Source organism: Lithobates pipiens, unplaced genomic scaffold (genome assembly GCF_037356315.1).
Source record: "Lithobates pipiens isolate NorthernLeopardFrog02 unplaced genomic scaffold, aLitPip1_a1.2 Scaffold_22, whole genome shotgun sequence".
Lineage (NCBI taxonomy): Eukaryota > Metazoa > Chordata > Amphibia > Anura > Ranidae > Lithobates > Lithobates pipiens.
Genome location: NW_027507784.1, coordinates 83,006,657 through 83,025,769, shown reverse-complemented (window position 1 = coordinate 83,025,769; position 19,113 = coordinate 83,006,657). Strand labels below are relative to the sequence as shown.

The 19,113-nt window shown below is 42.4% G+C and overlaps 2 protein-coding genes across 2 annotated transcripts in view; one reads left to right on the top strand and one right to left on the bottom strand.

Moving 5' to 3' along the window:
• MAP3K19 (mitogen-activated protein kinase kinase kinase 19) overlaps positions 1-5,172 on the top strand; it is a 115,212-nt gene extending 110,040 nt beyond the window's left edge. The window contains exon 14 of the mRNA XM_077447807.1: positions 1,182-5,172. Within this exon, the coding sequence (XP_077303933.1) occupies positions 1,182-1,284 (103 nt within the window). The 3' untranslated portion in view covers positions 1,285-5,172. The remainder of the gene's footprint in view (positions 1-1,181) is intronic.
• CCNT2 (cyclin T2) overlaps positions 1-19,113 on the bottom strand; it is a 103,495-nt gene that overhangs the window by 20,158 nt on the left and 64,224 nt on the right. The gene's annotated exons all lie outside the window — the stretch shown is intronic.

Genomic DNA, 19,113 nt, shown 5'->3' with positions numbered 1-19,113 from the left:
TGACAGCTGATCATGTGATATAACGGAGCCGGTAATCGGCTAGTATTCCTCCTCGCACTGACAGCGCGAGGAGAAAAAAAAAAGCTGATCACCGGCGGCCGTGATCGGGACATCAGTCCCGATCACGGCCAGCAATGCAAGCGACCACCTGCCCCCTGCCAGTGCCCACCTGCAGTGCCATCCTGAATAAAAGTAAGTGCCCCCCGTCAGTGCCACCCAGCAGTGCCCATAGTGCCACCCAGCAGTGCCCACAGTGCCACCCAGTGCCACCCACAGTGCCCACAATCTTCCTCAAAGGTGCTGCACCCCAGTGCCGCCCATCAGTCCCCAGCAGTGCCGCCCATCAGTGCCCATCAGTCCCATCTCTCAGTGGTACCTATCAGTGCCCATCCATGCCACCCATCCGTGCCATCTTATCTGTGCCCATCGGTGCCGCCTTATCTGTGCCTATTAGTGCCGCCTTAACTATGCCCATCGGTGCCGCCTTATCTGTGCCTATTAGTGCCGCCTTAACTATGCCTATCAGTGCCCACCAGTGCAGCCTATCAGTGCCCACCAATGCAGCCCATCAGTGCCCACCAATGCAGCCCATCAGTGCCCACCAATGCAGCCCATCAGTGCCCACCAATGCAGCCCATCAGTGCCCACCAATGCAGCCCATCAGTGCCCACCAATGCAGCCCATCAGTGCCCACCAATGCAGCCTATCAGTGCCGCCTAATCAGCGCACTTCAATGAAGGAGAAAAATGACCCGTTTGCAAAATTTTATAACAAACTATTAAAACATGATTTTATTTTTTATTTTTTTTGCATCTTTTTTTGTTTGTTTAGCAAAAAATAAAACTCCGAGCTGTAACTAAATACCACCAAAAGAAAGCTCTATTTGTGGGATAAAAATTTCATTTGGGTACAGTGTTGTATGCCCGCGCAATTGTCATTCAAAGTGCATCAGCGCTGAAAGCTGAAAATTGGTCTGGGACTGAGGGGGGTTTAAGTGCCCAGTAAGCAAGTGGTTAAACAGGTTTGGCAACAAAGAAAGTTATGTTACATTAAAGTTACCTTATACAAGTTCTATTAAAGTTGGGCACAGTGCATAAATATTTGCTGACAATGCAGATTTTGTATGACTACTAAAACACAAAAGCTATAACAAAAACTAAACTTCTGTTTTAATTTGATAGGGAACAAGAAGAGCGCCCCTCTGCAGAACAGCTCTTACAACACTCATTCACAAGGGAGAAAACCCCCCCTCAAAAATCCTTTCAGCCACCAGAGGACACCTAGGAAGCCAGAAACAAGTACCAGAGCATCTTATTGCAATGGCATATTGAATGCAGACCTAAATCACACATCTCACCCACACAAAATGAAGACCGATTTGTCTGATCCGTTCCATTGCATAACGGGAGCCTGTGACATCACAGAAGACGAGAACTTTCTCTAAAGACATATTGTGATCATGGGTCTGTGTCAAAGAGGAACCTGTGGAAGAGAAGTTGTGGGATGCACAAAACTACCTTTAATAAAGTAGCATCTGATATTGTGTAGGAGGTGATTTAAGGGAGAAATAGTCCCTTTACTATTCATGCTTTTGGTGCCATTGGAAAATGTTCTCAAAGTACCAGGATATTTTGAATGCAGCCTTCATTATTCCAGCCAAATGTGAGTCTCTGATTTAGTGGAGAAAGCTTAGATATTCTAAACTGTTGGGCTTCTATTTCTGCGTCCCCTCATTAGAGATTTACTCTCACTAGCTAAGTGATCATGCAGAAAAATGGAAGGGCAATCAACTTAGTGGGACAAAGACAGACAGGTTCTCACTCTACTAAAACAGCTTTTATTTCCATGTTTGCATCGGGAAATTACTCATATCGTCATTCAGAAGCAATGGAAATCTTTCAAACAGAACGCACACTCACAAAACCCTACATAAGTTCTAACATTCTTCAGGGGCCTGTACCTGAAACCCCAGATGGCAGAAACCATCCTTAAACTCCTGGTTTGCTTTACTAGATTCCAGGAGAGTCAATGATATGTTCAGCTTCACTGTCCCAACACACACATTTTGGAAGTAGAATTACAAAATGAACTTAAAAGCGGAGTTCCAAGCTAAAATCAAACCAGGTGTAAACCAATCGAGCACCCCATCTTCTCCCCATTTTTTGATATTTTTCGTCATCTTTCCAGTAGGACTTCTGTCGGGTACATCATGTCTGGATTTGCATCGTTCCCCCCCACCCCCCCCCCGCTGCTTTCTGGGACCTGTGTGTCCCAGAAGACAGGGCAATTCAGAAACCGCAGCACGCCTCGTGCATGTGCAGTAGGAAACCAGCAGTGAAGCCAGTCAAGGACGAATTGGCTCCAGGGGGCTGACTTTGCGGGATCCCTAGACAGGTAAGTGTCCTTATATTAAAAGTCATCCGCTACAATATTTGTAGCGGCTGACTTTTAAATTTATTCTTTAGAGGATGGAACTCCTCTTTAAGGCAGGTATTTTATCCTGTCATGGAATCCTTTTAAAGTGAAGCTGAAGACACATAGGAGCTGCCATATATATACATATATTTTTTTTTAAATGTTCAGCTCTGAATCCAGCTTCCTGAACTCTAGTGATTCAAGAAAGTTGGAAGGATAATGCTGGAACCTTATTCTCCTAATGTTATAGGGGTATAGAGGTATTTCACTATGATGTCTGGATACCTAGGGTGGCAGCTTCTCAATGCCAAAAGGACTTCCACTGTCTCATTGGTTTGTAATTTAGGGAATCAGATTGAAGTGTCACACCAAAACTGAATCACCTAGACACTGATTTATTCCAAGGCAAGTTCAGAAACTTTGTCACAAAACCAACACTCTCCCTTTCTGAAGGCCCAAATGCTGGACAATGGTTAAAATGCATCATGAATTTTGACCAAATAGTTAAAAAAAAAAACAGTACTTAAAGTTGATGTAAAAAAATGTTTTTTTAATTAAGGCTTGCACCTTGTACGGTATAGGATTTATATCATCTGTGCCCAGTCTTGCCACGAAGAGTTAATCTAGCTCTGAGCAATCATCTTTTTTTCAGCGAGATAAAAAATGGTCAGACAGAGAAATAGATCTCACTTTCTCCCCCTTGCTATGAGTGACAGGTGATTTACATATCTCATGCACCATTGAGAGGGGCATTCTGTGTACTTCAGATTCCCCCCTCCTTTCTTCTCCAGCTCTACCAGGATTGGCTGCTCCACACCTCAGCATGATTGGGCATGCTGAAGTCACGTGGTGACTTTCCTGGGTTTTGACTGGATGTTAGTGATCATGGGACATAATCCACAAGACCAGAAGTTCAGTGTAAGAAATATCGATGCCTGGCCAAGGGGAGTGTAGAGGTGGGTGGGGAGTCTACTTACATCAAGACTCGACCCACCGAGCTCTGGACAACAGACCCACCCACAGAATCTGCAGTTTTTCGGGTCTCATAACAGACAGTGAGGAGACATTTGACAGGTAAAGATACATGCAGGAGGTATGTATATCCTTATAGATAACCACTATGGCAGTAGTTTAGAAAGGATGAGAGTGGCTTTACATCCACTTTAAGGAGTTGCTGATGGACTTTGCTTTTCAACAGTTTGGTCAAAACACCTGCTACATTTTAACCATTGTCCAGCATCTCTTGTGAATTCATTACCAGTCTTTGGGCCCTGACGTGTGAGAGCATTGAGTCTCCAAAATGCATTGGCTTTGTGACAAAGTTCATCTTAGCTCGGCTTGTTCACACTATTCACTTTAGGCTTCAATCAAATTAAAAACTGAATGTAAATGAGTTCTGTTACGACCAGCTTCTAATGGGTGTCATATCTAAAGTTACACCACATAGAAGAAAAAAAGCAAGCCGACACCGAGTTTGTAATATATTTAACAATAGAAAGCTAATATTTAGCCCAGTACACCTGGTTGGTCAAAGAGGAGCTATACAGAATCGCTCATTTTATAGATCATAAGAGGGTAACAAAGTCCAATTACTTTAAGGAAACCTTAGAAATGCCCCCCACCCAGAGACATTTTGTCTCTACCAAATACTACACTTCTTACAAACCTTACAGGGAAATGGGGTAGATATAACTACAAGGACCATCTTTGAGAACAGGTGTGTGAAAGGGCCAGAAGCACGGGGAATGATCACGGAATTATGCATGTCCAATCAGGGTACCAAACCCTCCGACCAAAATGGTATGGGAGGTGGACCTGGGGGAGATAATTGAGGAGGTGTGGACAAAATGGTTGACAATGGTGCACAAAGGAATACTCAACACCTCATTGGTGGAGACAAATTATAAAGTGTTATTACGATGGTACCTTGTTCCTACAAAGCTAGCAAAAATATACCCTGGTACCTCTTCCCTGTGCTTTTGGGGATGCAGACAGGAGGGAGATATGTACCATGTTGGGTGGTCCTGCCCAAAGGTCAGACGGTTCTATATAAGAATATTTAACCTAATCGACTCCGTGACCGGACAAAATATACCTAGAAGGGCTAAAATGGGGTTGTTCAGTGATCTTCCAGAGGAGATACCCAGACATCTGCGCACTCTCATATCTCTCATCCTTTTAGCAGCCAAAATAACCATTGCACGTGCATGGAAATACGCCTGTAATCAATATTGCCCTGGTGAAACACAAGATCTCACGGATCATGATCAATGAAAAACTGACTAGTTAGTATCTGTCGGGGTTAGTATCAAACTAGGTTTGAAAAAGTGTGGAACCCCTGGATCGCTCATCTCCAGGCTCCTTGAGGGCGTGACAGGTTTGTGGGGGGGAGACCCGGAGTGAAGAGACCCAACCCAACTCTTCTTTCCTGATTCTTCCCCCACCCTCGCCCTTTTTATCTCCTCTTTTTCTTTTTCCTTTAAACTTTCTTGTTATCAGCTCTGTAATGCCGTGTGGCAAACTTTTGGAAGGATGCCAATAGGAGACAGTAAAATCTCCCCAACTACGCTATATCTTTGATTGCTATATTTCAGTGATGTTTACTGAGTCAGGAACACAAATTTTATTGGATTTTGCATCCTTGTTGTGATTATTTTTTGACGATTTGAACGTGATCGTCTGTATGTTGATTTAAACTTGTAATAAAAACCATTGAAACAAAAGCTAATATTTAACAATAAAAGCAGCTTCAACTTGTGTCAACTGTTGTCATTCCAACACAAGGAATACAATAAGAAATGTAAGACTGAAATAGACCACAGCACACAAAAGAGTAACAAAACAAACCCTCAAATTTAAAAAAATATAATGAATATAGTAACAAAGGGAGGTCAGAGCATATTGACCCCATAATGGATGATCAGAGGAAGTTTTATTTACAAATGATGTGGAGAAGGCAACTGTAATAAATGTATTGTTCTCCTCAGTTTTTGCAAAGAAAAAGGAGGGGTATAATAAATCAAGACTGCATTGCTAGTAACATAGAATGTACCCTTATGGCTAACAGAAGGCAGTGTCCAAAAAAACTTGAAAAACTTAACGTAAATAAGTCACCGGGACCAGATGGGCTTACATCAGAATCTCCTCAAACACATTACCCAGGTTAAAGCCATACAGTTATTCCTATTTTTTATGGACAGCTTAGTGTCTAGAATGGCACCAGTATTGTAAAAAAAATAAAACCCGGATATATACATACACATGGAAATGACAGACCAGTCAGTCTAACATCAATAGTATGTAAACTGTTGGAGGGGGTTATAAACTATATACAAGACTTTGCTTATGAAGACAGTATCATCAGTAGTAATGAAAGATTTATGAAAGATCATTCTTGCAAGACCAACCCGCTACCATTCTATAAGTGAGCGGTCAGAGGAAGGCCTGTGGACGTGATGTATCTGGATCTTGCCAAATCATTTGCTACAGTTCCCCATAAATGCTAAACAAACAAATCTGTTAGCATGGATGATAGTGTATGGCACCTGGATAGAAACTGGTTACAGGGGAGTGTCCAAAGAGTGGTAATAAATGACATGTACTCCGAATGGTCTGGTGTTGTAAGCGGGGTACCCCAAGGCCTTGTCCTGGGACCAATTCTGGTTAATTTATTCATAAAGTATGAACTGAGTTTTTTTTTTTTTTAAATAGCTCAACCTCAGTGTTTGGTAATAATGCTAAGCAGGACAATAACTTCACAAGAGGATATAGAAAATGTAAAATAAAATAGACCTCCAAAACTTTAAAGGATGGGTAAATGAGGTTTAATGTATTAAAAAAAAAAAAAAAAAAAAAAAAAAAAAAAAAGTACAGTAATGCACTTGGGGACTAAAAATATGAGGGCAAGTTACTCACTATGGGGTGAACCCTTGGGGGAATCCAGGATAGGAAAAAGATCTGGGGATCCTAGTAGACCACAAGCTCAGCAACATCATACTATGCCAAGCTGCAGCAAGCAAAGCTAGCAGAATATTTGTATGCATTAAGGATATTTACTCGAGAGAGAGAGAGAACTATAATTCTGCTATTTTACAAAACTCTAGTTTGACCACATCTTTCGTATGCCCATCCAGTTCTGGTCACCAGTCCTCACAGGAAGGGTGTGCTAAAAAGTCCAGAGAAGGGCAACAAAGCTAATAAGGGAAATGGAGGAAATCAGTTACAACAGGGGTCAGGCAATCTTTTTCCATGTAAGGGCCAGATTCAAAGTATGTAAATCAGGGCCATCTAATATCAATTAGACCCTGGGCAAAAAAATTATTCAGGCCCCATCCTCCATGCAGTTTTGCTCTCGTTTCGATCAATGGCAATGCTGATTTTTTTATTTTTTTTACTGACTACCAATATGAAGAGGAGTTTCAACACTGACCACTAATGTAATAGGGGTTTACACTGACCACTAATGTAATAAAAGCATTCACAGTAACACCAATGTAAGGAGGGATTTACACTGACTACCGATGTAAGGGGGGCATTCACACCGCCCACTAATGTGAATGAAAGGATTCTACACCAAGCACCAATGTAATGAGATGATTTACACTGACTACCAATGTAACAGTTTGCCTGCATTCACATTTTTGTGCATCGGGAACGCATGCTAAATCAATTTCCTGACACCACAGAAACATGCTGCCCTTTAGCAGATACACAGCAGTGCCATTAATTGTTAATGGCACCCTCACGCATCTTCTGACATGTGCCTTGGCACCGTGTGATTATGAAAAAGGATTTGGGACTTTCTTCCACATGTGTAGCGCATAGAGCAGCCCATTGAAAAGAATGGGCTGCCCTACACATGACCTGCATCTTATCCAACCTGTCATTACACCTTTGCAGTCTTAAAACCCCTGCTAACCTCTGCTCATCTTTGCACCCACCTTTCTTACCTCTATACATCCCCTCCTTGCTCATCTGTGCATCCCAAACTAATTCCTTCTCTGCCAACCTCTGCACACCCCACGCTACCCTCCCCCCCCCAACCAATTTGCTTACCTTTGCAGAACATGCTGATGGTAGGTTTAATGACCACATTTGTAGGCAGGACCTTCAAGCATGTCCCTTTATTTCCCCAGTGGGCAGCATCCAGAATGGTGGATAAGACCTCAGGGAGGCATGATATACATATGAATACCACTTCTATTTACATATGAATGCTGCTGAACCGCCCTTTATTTACATACCAATGCCGGTATTTATGTGTAAACACAGGGTCTGCAGGTGAGTCATCTGTACACAATAATAGGGCAGAGCTGGGCAGCATTAGTAACAGAACTTCAAACTGAGATAGCAGGACACAGCACAGGACTAAAACCTCAAGGAATGAGGGAATTTAAACTGGGATAGTTGGCAAGTATGAGGCAGCTGCTGTGGGCCCCACAACAATGACAGGGCCCAGGGCAGCTGCCCCTTTTGCCCTACCTTAAAGACGGCCCTAAAGTGAATGCATGGAGGGGCCACATTCACCTAATAAATGAAAATAATAATCTGGATCCCTTTACATTACACAGGCCCTGTACCTCTGGACCCCTTTACATCACACAGCCCCCCATGTTACGCTTTAAAAATTGTGAAGACTCGTGGAATAGCGACAAACTACTGTACTCAAAAATCTCCATAGGCGACGTTTTAAAAATTTCTACAGGTTACCAGTTTAGAGTTAGAGGACTAACAATCGTGACAATAACTCACGTGTGGTTTAAACGCGGTTTACATTTGTGGTCATAACCTACATATGGGTTCGCTTCTACGCGCAAGCACAGAGGGAAGGGGCACTTTAAATGTTTATCTAATTTTATACATTTTTACACTGTCCCTTAAAAAAAAAAAATGCTGATCACTTATTACTGTCAGAAGGAATGTAACCATCCCTTGGGACAGTAATAGGCAGTGACGGGTACTCTTGTTGGAGGAATCTTGGGTCCAAGACCCCAAATCCCTCCTTTGCACTTCTGTAATTTTTTTTTAATTTGGCACCTTTAAGTCTTCTGGAAGTGATGTCATTACATCGCTTCCGGGTTACTAGATCCGAGACCCGATCTAAGCAGATTCTGACTTTGTTGGGTCTCCTGGCCAGGGGGCCAGTGCCCTCCTACTGCTTGGAACAAAAGTCGAGTGGCTTCTTTGCCGCATCGGTTGTTATCCCAAGAAAGCCAACCTGGGTTAAAATGTCCATGAGCCGGGAGCACGTTAATTTGTCACGTGCACTGATGGGCTGTACATTTAGTGGCGGTGGGCCGTGTGCTGCCCGCAGGCCATAGGTTGCCGACCCCTGAGTTACAAGGAACTACAAGCATTAAACGTATTCTACATGGAAAAGAGACGCTTAAGAGGAAATATGATAGTAATATACAGATCTCAATGGTGACAAAACTACTCAGTCTCAGGTCGCTTAAGAGGCATGGCCACTAAATGAAGTTGGAAGAGAAGCGGTTTAATTTTAAACTTAGTAAGGGTTTTATTTTACTTAGCATGTGGAACTCCTTACACAGTTGGTTTCAAGAGGGGAGCGTCGATCATTTTAATAACTCCTTTTTAACCACTTGCTGCTAAACCTGTATGTCATTTGACTTCAAGTGGTTGAACCAGAGTGATGGCTGCAGCCATCACCAAGGTATGTTTTTTTTTTTTTTCCTTTTTTTTTTTTTTTTTTTTAGAGCCGGGAGACTGGGATGTAGTAACCCGGAAGAGACGCCATGACATCGCTTCTGCTTTACTGGAGTCTTAATGGCACCAATTTAATAAAAATAATCAAAAGTATTTAAAAACGCTGATCTTGGCATTTTGGGGTCTTATAGAGCTCAGATACTTTCATAAGAATACTTGTCACATGCCTATTGCAACAGTAACAGTGTACAAAAAAAAAATTTAAGTGCCCCATCCCTGAGCAATTAGAACTGCCTTGAAGGTGGCCACTATCAAGCTCAGGACTCATGAAGAATTGCAGAGCTGAATGACTCCTGGACTGTAGAGTCCAAGGAGAGGAGTTAGAAGTTTTTCCTGAGGAAGAAAGAATATGGCCTGAACAAGGGCAACACCTAGATCAGGGGTAGCAACCTAGGCCCTCCAGCTGTGGTGAAACGACAAATTCCATCTTCCTCTAGGAGTCATGCCTGTGATTGTCAGGGTCTTGCAATGTCATGGAGTTCTGGTAGCCTGTGTGGAGAAATGGGTAAGTTGGACAACATGAAGCAGAGCAGAGGCAAAGAGCAGAACTTTAGCTTGTAGCTCCTGGAACACCACAACCCTTACAAGATGCTTTCTGACCGTTCTGACAAAGGGGACTTGTCTGCAGGTTTAGGAATTTTAGAGGCTCAGAGTTTGCAACTGAACTGGGCTGCTGGATTGGAGTCTGGCCTAGGAGTGTGAACCTTGGGAGAAAAAATTAAATCCTTTGGTGCATCTTTAGACAACTTCACCTATGAAGCAAAGACGTTCACCATCAAAAGGCATCCGCAAATACTTTTTAAATTGCTGTTCCACAGATCATTCAGGCAAAGATGATGGGCAATAACTATCTCTGTATGAAGTAGTGTAGGGCTGAGATGTTCCACAGATCAACATTTCAGCCAAGGAGTGTTCTGCATATTTACAGCAAGAGATTCATTCAGGCAAAGATGATGGGCAATAGCTAATTATCTCTGTATAAAGTAGTGTAGGGCTGAGATTTAAGTGTTCTACAACTAGTTTTTGAAGGATCCTTGGACATATACCTAGTCCATCCCCTAAGGTTTGACAAATGAACATCACAGTTATGGCAGGTTGCATTGGCTTGGCCTGTCAGTGACTAAGATTTGAAAAAGGCTTCCAGACATTTTTCTATGGGATCCTAAAAAAACACTGGTGTTTCCACAATAGGTACAGTGCTTAAAGTGGTTTTGTACAGAAAATTGCAAGTTCGTCTTATTCAAATGGCTTTGGAACATAGATGCAGTTATGACCATTGAAATAAAATAATATGCAGTATTTACCTTTTATTTTTAATGTTTATGCCGACTTCTGGGCTCTCCTCCCGTGGGAGTAGGCGTGTTTATCGGCTTTGCAATGGTCCCTGGGAACTTTTTTAGCTATTTCCCAGGAATCCATGGGGGACACAGTCAAGCCGAAATTGCCATTTTGAAAGTGGGCAGGCAGCTCTATCAGCCATTACCACTATAGCACAGGAGACAAAAGGAAGGAAAACAAAGAGGACACTCAATGAGCATGTGCGAGATGGAGCAGTGGATGCTGGGAGCTCAGTGTCATCGCATCCAGGAAGTAAATGCCTGTGGGCTTCAAACGCCCACAGTGAAAATGGAAACCGCCGGACTGCTTTTTTAAAAGTTTTCCTTAGCAATGAAATCGTCACGCCGGGGGTTAAAAAGACGCCGATCGTGGCTGCAAAGACCCCGTAGGAATCACCCAACAGTGACACAGGTAAAAAAAAAAAAAAAAACGGCAGTGGAATCCCGCTTTAAGATGAGATATAGGCCAGGCCACAGTGGGAACTACCCACCTCTTACAAAATGCTTCAAATAGATTTGGATTGATAAAATGTTTTGTAAGAGTAAATCCCTAATCAGGACTTCTCCAGTCTCCGCACAGATGATGTTCAACTAAGGAGTGTATCAGAAAGGTTTTGAGGCTTAGGGCCTCTCAGGGATTCCAGTCTAGTAACAGCATTGGCATCATCCTCAGGGTGTTACAGTTACAGTTAAGCTGGCTACGTTATCAAAAACCAAGCTTGGGAGCTATATCGGCTTAATTTAATGACATTTAGGAAAAAAACTCACAAACCAGCTGCTGAGATCAATATAGGCAACAAGGGCTAAAAGTCCTGTGTCCCTCACAAACACCAATCATGGGGAGAAACTGCCTCATGTTGGAATATAGGAACAGTGTGCACACTCAACAGTAATGCTCGGTTAGAGCGGGGACATTTTTTAACCCCTTTCAGAATTTGTAAGTTTGCCCACTTAAAGAAATGAAGGGTCTGTAATTTTTATGATAGGTGTATTTTAAATTAGAATATCAACCAAACATCCAGAAAAAAAACAAATACAAATTTTATAAATTGACTTGCAGTTCAGCAAGTAAAATATTTGAACCCCTACCAGCCAACATTATTCCCGGCTCCCACAGACTGGCTACAATATGTGCTCATGTGGTACACAGATAAGTCCTGTCAATTTAAAGTGGAAGTAAACTCCCCTATCGTTTTCAGCCAAGGAAGCTGCCATCTTTGCCTCTGTTTAATTTCCAACTGCTATGGTGCTGCACATGTGATTCGTTATGACACCAGCCATTGGATGGTTTAATAGTTTGGCTGAGAGCACAGCCAATGTGCAGCTAGCATTCCCGGCATGCCTTTTTTTTAAAATTGTTTAAATCCATGGGTTTACTTCCACTTTAAGGTGGTGCTCCTAACGACAACTCGAAACGTGTTCAAAAGACACCTGTCCACAGAATCTTTCTTCTATTCAAACCTCACCATCATGGGCAAGACCAGAGAACTGTCAAAGGATGTCAGAGACAAGATTGCAGACCTACACAAGGCTGGAATAGGCTACAAGTCTATCAGCAACAAGCTTGGTGGAGGAGGAGACAACTGTCGGAGTGATTTTTTGCAAATGGAAGGAATACAAAAAAACAAAACATGAATCGCTGTCAGTCTAGAGCTCCATGCAAGATTTTGCCTCATGGGGTAAGGATGGTGAGAAAAGTGAGGGATCAGCCCAGTACTACATGGAAGGAGCTTGTGAATGATCTCAAGGCAGTTGGCACCACAGTCACCAAACAAACCGTTGGTAACAAAATATGCCATCACGGATTATGTGTTATGTATCATATTTTGTTTTTGTTGATGTGAGATGTATATGGTGTATTTTTGTATATTGAGATTTTTGAATGTTCTGTACTACGCGTTTCCTTTTTTTTTTATAAAAAAATCAATAAGAATTAAAAAGAAATTAAAAGTCTATAAATTTTATCATAGGTGTATTGTAAAATAAAAGACAGAATATCAACCAAAAATCCAGAAAAAACACATTATACAAATGTTATAGAGTTGCAGTTCAGTGAGTAAAATAAGTATTTGATCCCCAAGCAAAACATGACTTAGTACTTGGTGGAGAAACCCTTGTTGGCAAGCACAGAGGTAAGACGTTTCTTGTAGTTGGTTACCAGTTTTGCACACATCTCAGGAGGGATTTTGGTCCACTCTTTGTAGATAGTCTCTAAATCCTTAAAACGTTTGTTAACCCAAAAAAAATGAAACCTGTTCCCCTAACCGCTTCCGGACCGCCCCACGTACATTAACTGCGGCATTGCAGCCTGGGTGCACAAAATCATGTACATGTACGCGATTTCGCGCACACGGTTTAGGGCATGTGCAGCTCCCACTGTGATTGGACATAGCAGGAGCCAATCAGAGGGTATATCGGCTGCAACCCACCAATCGTTCAGAAGAGACACGGAGCAGCAGTGTGCTGATGTAAACAAAGCACACCACTAGTCTGTCAGGGAGGAAAAAAGAGATTGTGTTTCAGCTAAACTGAATTAAGATCTTTTCTTCCAGTGAATTCACCCCCCCCCCCCCCCCCCCAAGCTAGAAAGCACCTCCCAGGGAACACATTTAACCCCTTGATCGTCCCTGGAGTTAACCGCTTCCCATTTATACAATGATCAGTGCATTTTTATTTTAGCACTGACCACTATATTGGTGTTACTGGTCCCCAAAAAATGTCACTTGGGGTCAGATTTGTCCGCTGCAATGTCGCAGTCCAACTAAAAATCGCAGATCGCCATCATTACCAGTAAAAAAAAAAAAAAAATTCCATAAACCTATATTGTAGTTTGTAGACCTTATAACTTTTGTGCAAACCAATCAAACGCTTACTGGGATTTTTTTATACCAAAAATATGTAGCAGAATGCATATTGGCCTAAACTGATTAGGAAATTAGTTTTTTTACATTTTTGGATATGCATAAAGTAAAGTTTTTTGTTTACAGCGCAAAAAATAAAATGCTCAAATACCAACAAAAGAAAGCTCTGTAGGAAACAAACACTGGGTACAGTGTCGCAGAACTGCACAATTGTCAGTTAAAGCAAAGCAGTGCCATGTTGCAAAACATGGGCTGGTCAGGATGTGGGTAAAACCTTCCGGGGCTGAAGTGGCTAATCCTGCCAGTTTCTACCCTCCCCTCTGTACGCTGACCACGATATATCAAGGCTGCTGAGCCCTGACACTGGTCAGTGTATGTGCCTCCATCTGCTGCTATCTGCAGCTCTCCTGTCTTTCTGTCCTCCTCCCCCCTCCCAGCTCTCACTAGCACCACTCTGCTCCTCTCCCCACTGCTTCAAAACTATCTGACCTTTATATCATCTCTTCTGTCAGATAAAAAGCTGTATGTATCCTAGTGCCAGTGTTTTATCAAAAAAGTTGATTTCTACCTGTTAGCAGCTTCTCCCAGCGATCACGTGACTCCAGGCTCTCACCTCCTGGGCTGTCAGCAGGGGATTCTCTGCCCCGCCCACTGAAGCCATCAGATGGGTAGAGCAGAGCCTAAAGTCACGTGATCACTGAGAGAAGCTGTTAAAACAGGTAGAAATCAGCTTTTTTAATAAAGCACAGACACTAGGATACAGCTTTTATCTGACAAAGGGGATAATATAAAGATGAGATAGTGGCTTAACCACTAAGGTTTCTTGGTAATTCGAAGTTTATGCTCCTTGCATAAATTTTCTATAGGATTAAGGTCTGGAGACTGGCTAGGCCACTCCATGAGCTTAATAGGCTTTTTCTTGAGCCACTTTTTTGTTGCCTTGGAGGTATGTTTTGTTTCATTGTCATGCTGGAAGACCCACCCATCTTCCGTATTCTGGAGAGAGAAGGTCATCATCCAAGATTTTACAACACATGGCACCTCCATATGGAAAAGTCAACCTGTACCTTTAGCAGAGAAACAGCCCTACAGCACAATGTTTTCACCTCCATGCTTGACTGTAGGGATGGTGTTCTTGGGGTCATAGTCTGCATTTTTCTTCCTCCAAATACAGCGAGTCGAGTTCATGCCAAGAGCTCAATTTTGGTCACATCTGACCACAGCACTTTCTTCCAATCCTTCGAATTTATTTAGATGCTCACTGGCAAACTTCAAAACAGGCCTGTATATGTGCCTTCTTGAGGGGGACCTTGCGGGCACTGCAGAATTTCAATCATTGGTGGCATATTGCGTTACCAACGGTTTGTTTGACTGTGGTGCCAACTGCTTTGAGATCATTCACAAGCTCCTTCTGTGTAGTTCTGGGCTGATCCCTCACTTTTCTCATGATCATCCTTACCCCATGAGGCAAAATCTTGTGTGGAGCTCCAAACCGAGGGCATTTTTTTTTTTGTATTTCTTCCATTTGCAAAAAAAATAAAAATAATCACGCCAACAGCAGTCTCCTCTTCACCAAGCTTCTTGCCGATGGTCCTGTAGCCCATTCCAGCCTTGTGCAGGTCTGAAATCTTGTCCCTGATGTCTTAAGAGCTCTTTGGTCTTGCCCATGATTGTGAGGTTTGAATTGAAGAAAGACTGTGGACAAGTGGCTTTTATACACATAACGAGTTGTCGTTTAGAGCACCTTCTTAAATTGACACGACTAATCTGTTTACCACATGAGCACATACTGTAGCCAGTCTGTGGGAGCCAGGAATAATGTTGGATGGTAGGGGATCGCTTATTTTACTCACTGAATGTCAAGTCAATTTATAACATTTGTATTGTGATTTTTTTTCTGGATTTTTGGTCTCTAATTTAAAATACACCTATCATAAAAATTACAGACCCTTCATTTCTTTGTAAGTGGGCAAACTTACAAAATACGCAGGGGATCAAATATTTTTCCCCACTGTAAAAGTAAACAGGGCAAATAGAGGGTGAATCTCCCTAACAAGGGGAGGAAGAGAAAAAAAAAAAAACAAGGTTTTCTAATCCCTCTCTATCTAAACAAAGTTTTTCATTTAGCTATACCTGAATAGTTTTGTCCCTGCTCACTCTGGATATGGAAATAAGCTACACTGTTTTTTTTTTTTTAAGAAGCCTATGTACAAATATAGAAGTTAAAACGGCCGTCCACGCCTCTTAAAAGCTATAGTATCGTAGACGGTCATCCTGCTCCACTAACTTCAAATAATCCAGGCAACTAGAAAATGCCAATGGTGGGAGCCTCCATTGTTCTCTAAGCTCAGGCTTGCCTTAAATTGAAAAGATTCAGTGAGACTTGCTAGTCTGCTTCATATGCCATAAGTGCAGTATAAAAACGTGAATATTTTTGTACTCACAGTAAAAACCTTCTCTTAGTCGTTTCTTGGGAGACACAATCTTCTACAGCTGGGTATATAGTCCTTTCCCTTAGGAGAGTAGACACTAAGTAAAACCAAAGGCACAGCCCCATCTAGCGACCATATGCCTATGGGGAGCAAGCTTTAGATTAGAAAGCAGTAAACAAATGTCAGTGAAGGGTAATCCTCTTTTGCTGAATGTCTGGACATTCTGCTTTAAATGGCTGCTTTAAAATCTCTAGGAAACAGCTGCAGAATGGCCCAGCATGCGCTCATTGGCCTGGTAGAGTGAGCAGTGCCAAAAACAGAGGCTCCTGTCCTTTAAGCTTATAAGCCTGTTAAATCTGGCAAAACCCAATTAAAGTGGATGTAAACCCAATGTCATCCTTTCTAAACTACTGCCATAGGGGTTATCCAGAAGGATATACATGCCTCCTACATGTATCTTTACCTATCAAATGTCTCCCCTCTGTCTGTTATGAGACCCGAAAAACTACATATTCTGTGGGTGAGTCTGTTGTCTGGAGCTCGGTGGGTGGAGTCATGTCAGTAGACTCCCCCCCCCCACCTCTACACTCCCCTTGTCAATATGCATATTCTCCTGTGAACTTACACTGAACTTCTGCTATGATCTCTAACATCCAGTGAAAAGACAGGAAAGTAACCACATGACTTCAGCATGCCAAATCATGCTGAGGTGGGGAACATCCAATTCTGGAAGAGCAGCAGAAGAAAGCAGTGGGAGGGAATTAAAAAAAATAAATGCACGTCTCTTAGGCTAGTGCACAAGATATGTAAATCACCTGTCACTCACAGCAAGGGGGATGGTTTGACAGTTTTTGAAGTTTTTTCAGTTCGTCAAGAATCTGACTGAACAATAAAAGGATGATTGCTCAGAGATGGATGAACTCTTTGTGGCAAGACTGGGCTCAAATGATAGGAAATCTTATACTCTACATTATGACATCACAGCATTTTTTTTTTTTTTTCGGGTTTACATCCACTTTAAGATGTTTGGAATAAGAACGGCCTTGGAGAGACCTTGCACTCTCAGAACCTGGACTTCAACTGCCATGTAAAAAAAAAAGACGAAAAAAATAAAAAAAAGGAAGGGGGCACAGTGTCTGACTTGAATAACTAGGTTAAGTACCAGGCAATTCTTGAACAGTCTGAAGTTATCAAAATGGTGGGTTTCCTTAAGGACTTGATTCTATAGAGAAGGCGTGTGTTTTTGTGGGGAACAAGTAAAGCATCCATGGAACAACCAGAAAATCCACTTCTGCCAGGTTTGTTACTCTGGATACAAACCCTTCCATTGCATCAAATGCCAACAGATCCATGTGCATTTTACCGAGAGATCTGAAGAAACTATCTGATGGAGTGACAGTTCACCAAGGTTGATGTGCCGATGACTCAGTCTGCCAGCCAGTTTTTACACTTCAGGTATGTTTGGCCAAGAGTGAAGAACTAACTTCTGCCCAGTGAAAGACGTGTTTTACCTCATGTGATGTGGCCTGGCTTCTGGTGCCACCTTGGTGGTTTATGTACTTTACTGCTGTGGGGTTGTGATTTTGTACCCTGATTGGTCCTCATTTGCAGAGTCCAATGAAAGCCACCAGAGCAGTGACACCTTTGGGTGTAGTAAGAGGCACACCCCTTTCTATGAAGAGCGGGGAGGGATGTACTTCTGCAGACTTTTTTTTGTCTGCACAGGAAGCAGAGTAACCTGCAGGCTTTGCTGAAGGTCCTAAGCTGAGACCGCTTTAATGATAATGTGTCAAGATAAAAACAATATGTCTCTGGTTCTCAATTCAACCAAAACTGGGAACAAAACTTTTTGGAGCTGGGGTCAACATGCAGGGTAACAAACTGGATGTGCTGATCCCCTACTGTAAAGCGCTGTTGCAGAGAGAAAGAGGGGACATAGAGATGGGTGTGACAGATGTTCACCAATGTCATGAATTCTTCCTGCTGGAGAGGAAAAAAAAACCAAATAGATTCCATTCAGAACTTTTAAGGGCAGACCATGAGCATGTTAAGGTACCCAAGGGACCTCTCTCACCTGGGTGCTATGAACAGGTTTGAAAAGAAACCTTAGAAATATTACAGAGGAGGTACAGAAAATACCTCTCCCTAGGCCAAGATACACAATCAGCAACCAAACCTTCATACGTAGTGGAAGATTTATTGGAGGACTTAGTGGAAGATTTATTGGAGGACTTAGTGGAAGATTTATTGGAGGACTTAGTGGAAGATTTATTGGAGGACTTAGTGGCTAAATTTGGCCTCCGTCAGGCTGAGGCTATCACAGAAGATCAGGAGGATTTAGAATGTTTCTCCTGAGAATGAAAGAAAGGAACACCCATTTAGGTAGAGGGCCTCTGGAGGAGATATCCCAATGGCGTCCTTGATGCTATCCAGAGAATACTCTGAAGGGATGTTAGACCAGAGATCTTTTTGAAGTCTGGTCAGCAGACCAATATTTTAGGGACCCTCTAACGTACCACAGCTGCACGGATGATGCAGACGACCACTCACCTTGCCTCTATAGGGAGGAAAATAGATTTGACCACCTGGCCAAACTACTCCATTAAGTCAATCATTTTGAAGGGAACCTTCAGATACCATCTCTTTGGAAACCTTCAGGGTGCAAATTCAAAGATGGAGATCGACACCTTGCTAAGGCAAGATACATGTCGATCTACTTTAAAAAGTTCCTCAAGGATTGGACAGATTATAGCAAAGCGTTTGGTTTGGGGGGGGGGGGGGGGGCGGATGGAGGGTGGAGAACTCGTCATGTTGTTTTCACTCGCTTGTAAGAATATTAAATTGCTGATGATTAGTAAAGATCTAAAAAGGAGAGCTTTTTCTTTTTCTGCAAAGTCCAGCTGTTTCACCATACTCTTCTCAGAGGCACTGGGCCTTTCAGCTTTGATCATTTTAAATACTGCCTCATCAGATTGGCTGTGACAACTCCCCTTTACTTGGGAAAGAGAAGAAATTCACAAAAAAGCAGTGTACACAGTGGCCGAGGCTGCTGGTTAAGACAGGTGAGACCAGAAGCTTAGAGATCTGAGACGGAAAGTGTCTGAAGATTGAAGCCATGCTGCTCCAGATTTAGTTTCTTTCAGTTTTAGTAATGGCCCCCCATAGAATGGGAGAGATTTAAAATTGAGGGCTGAACCTTTTTGTGAAATTTAACATCAGCGTGCGTTTGTTAACTTAAAGCCGAACTTTACCCATAACAACTTAAAACATACAGCAATGTTCTTAAGGAACATGCATTCCACAATAATAATTATGCTACCAAAATTAGTGTGTGCTGTAAAT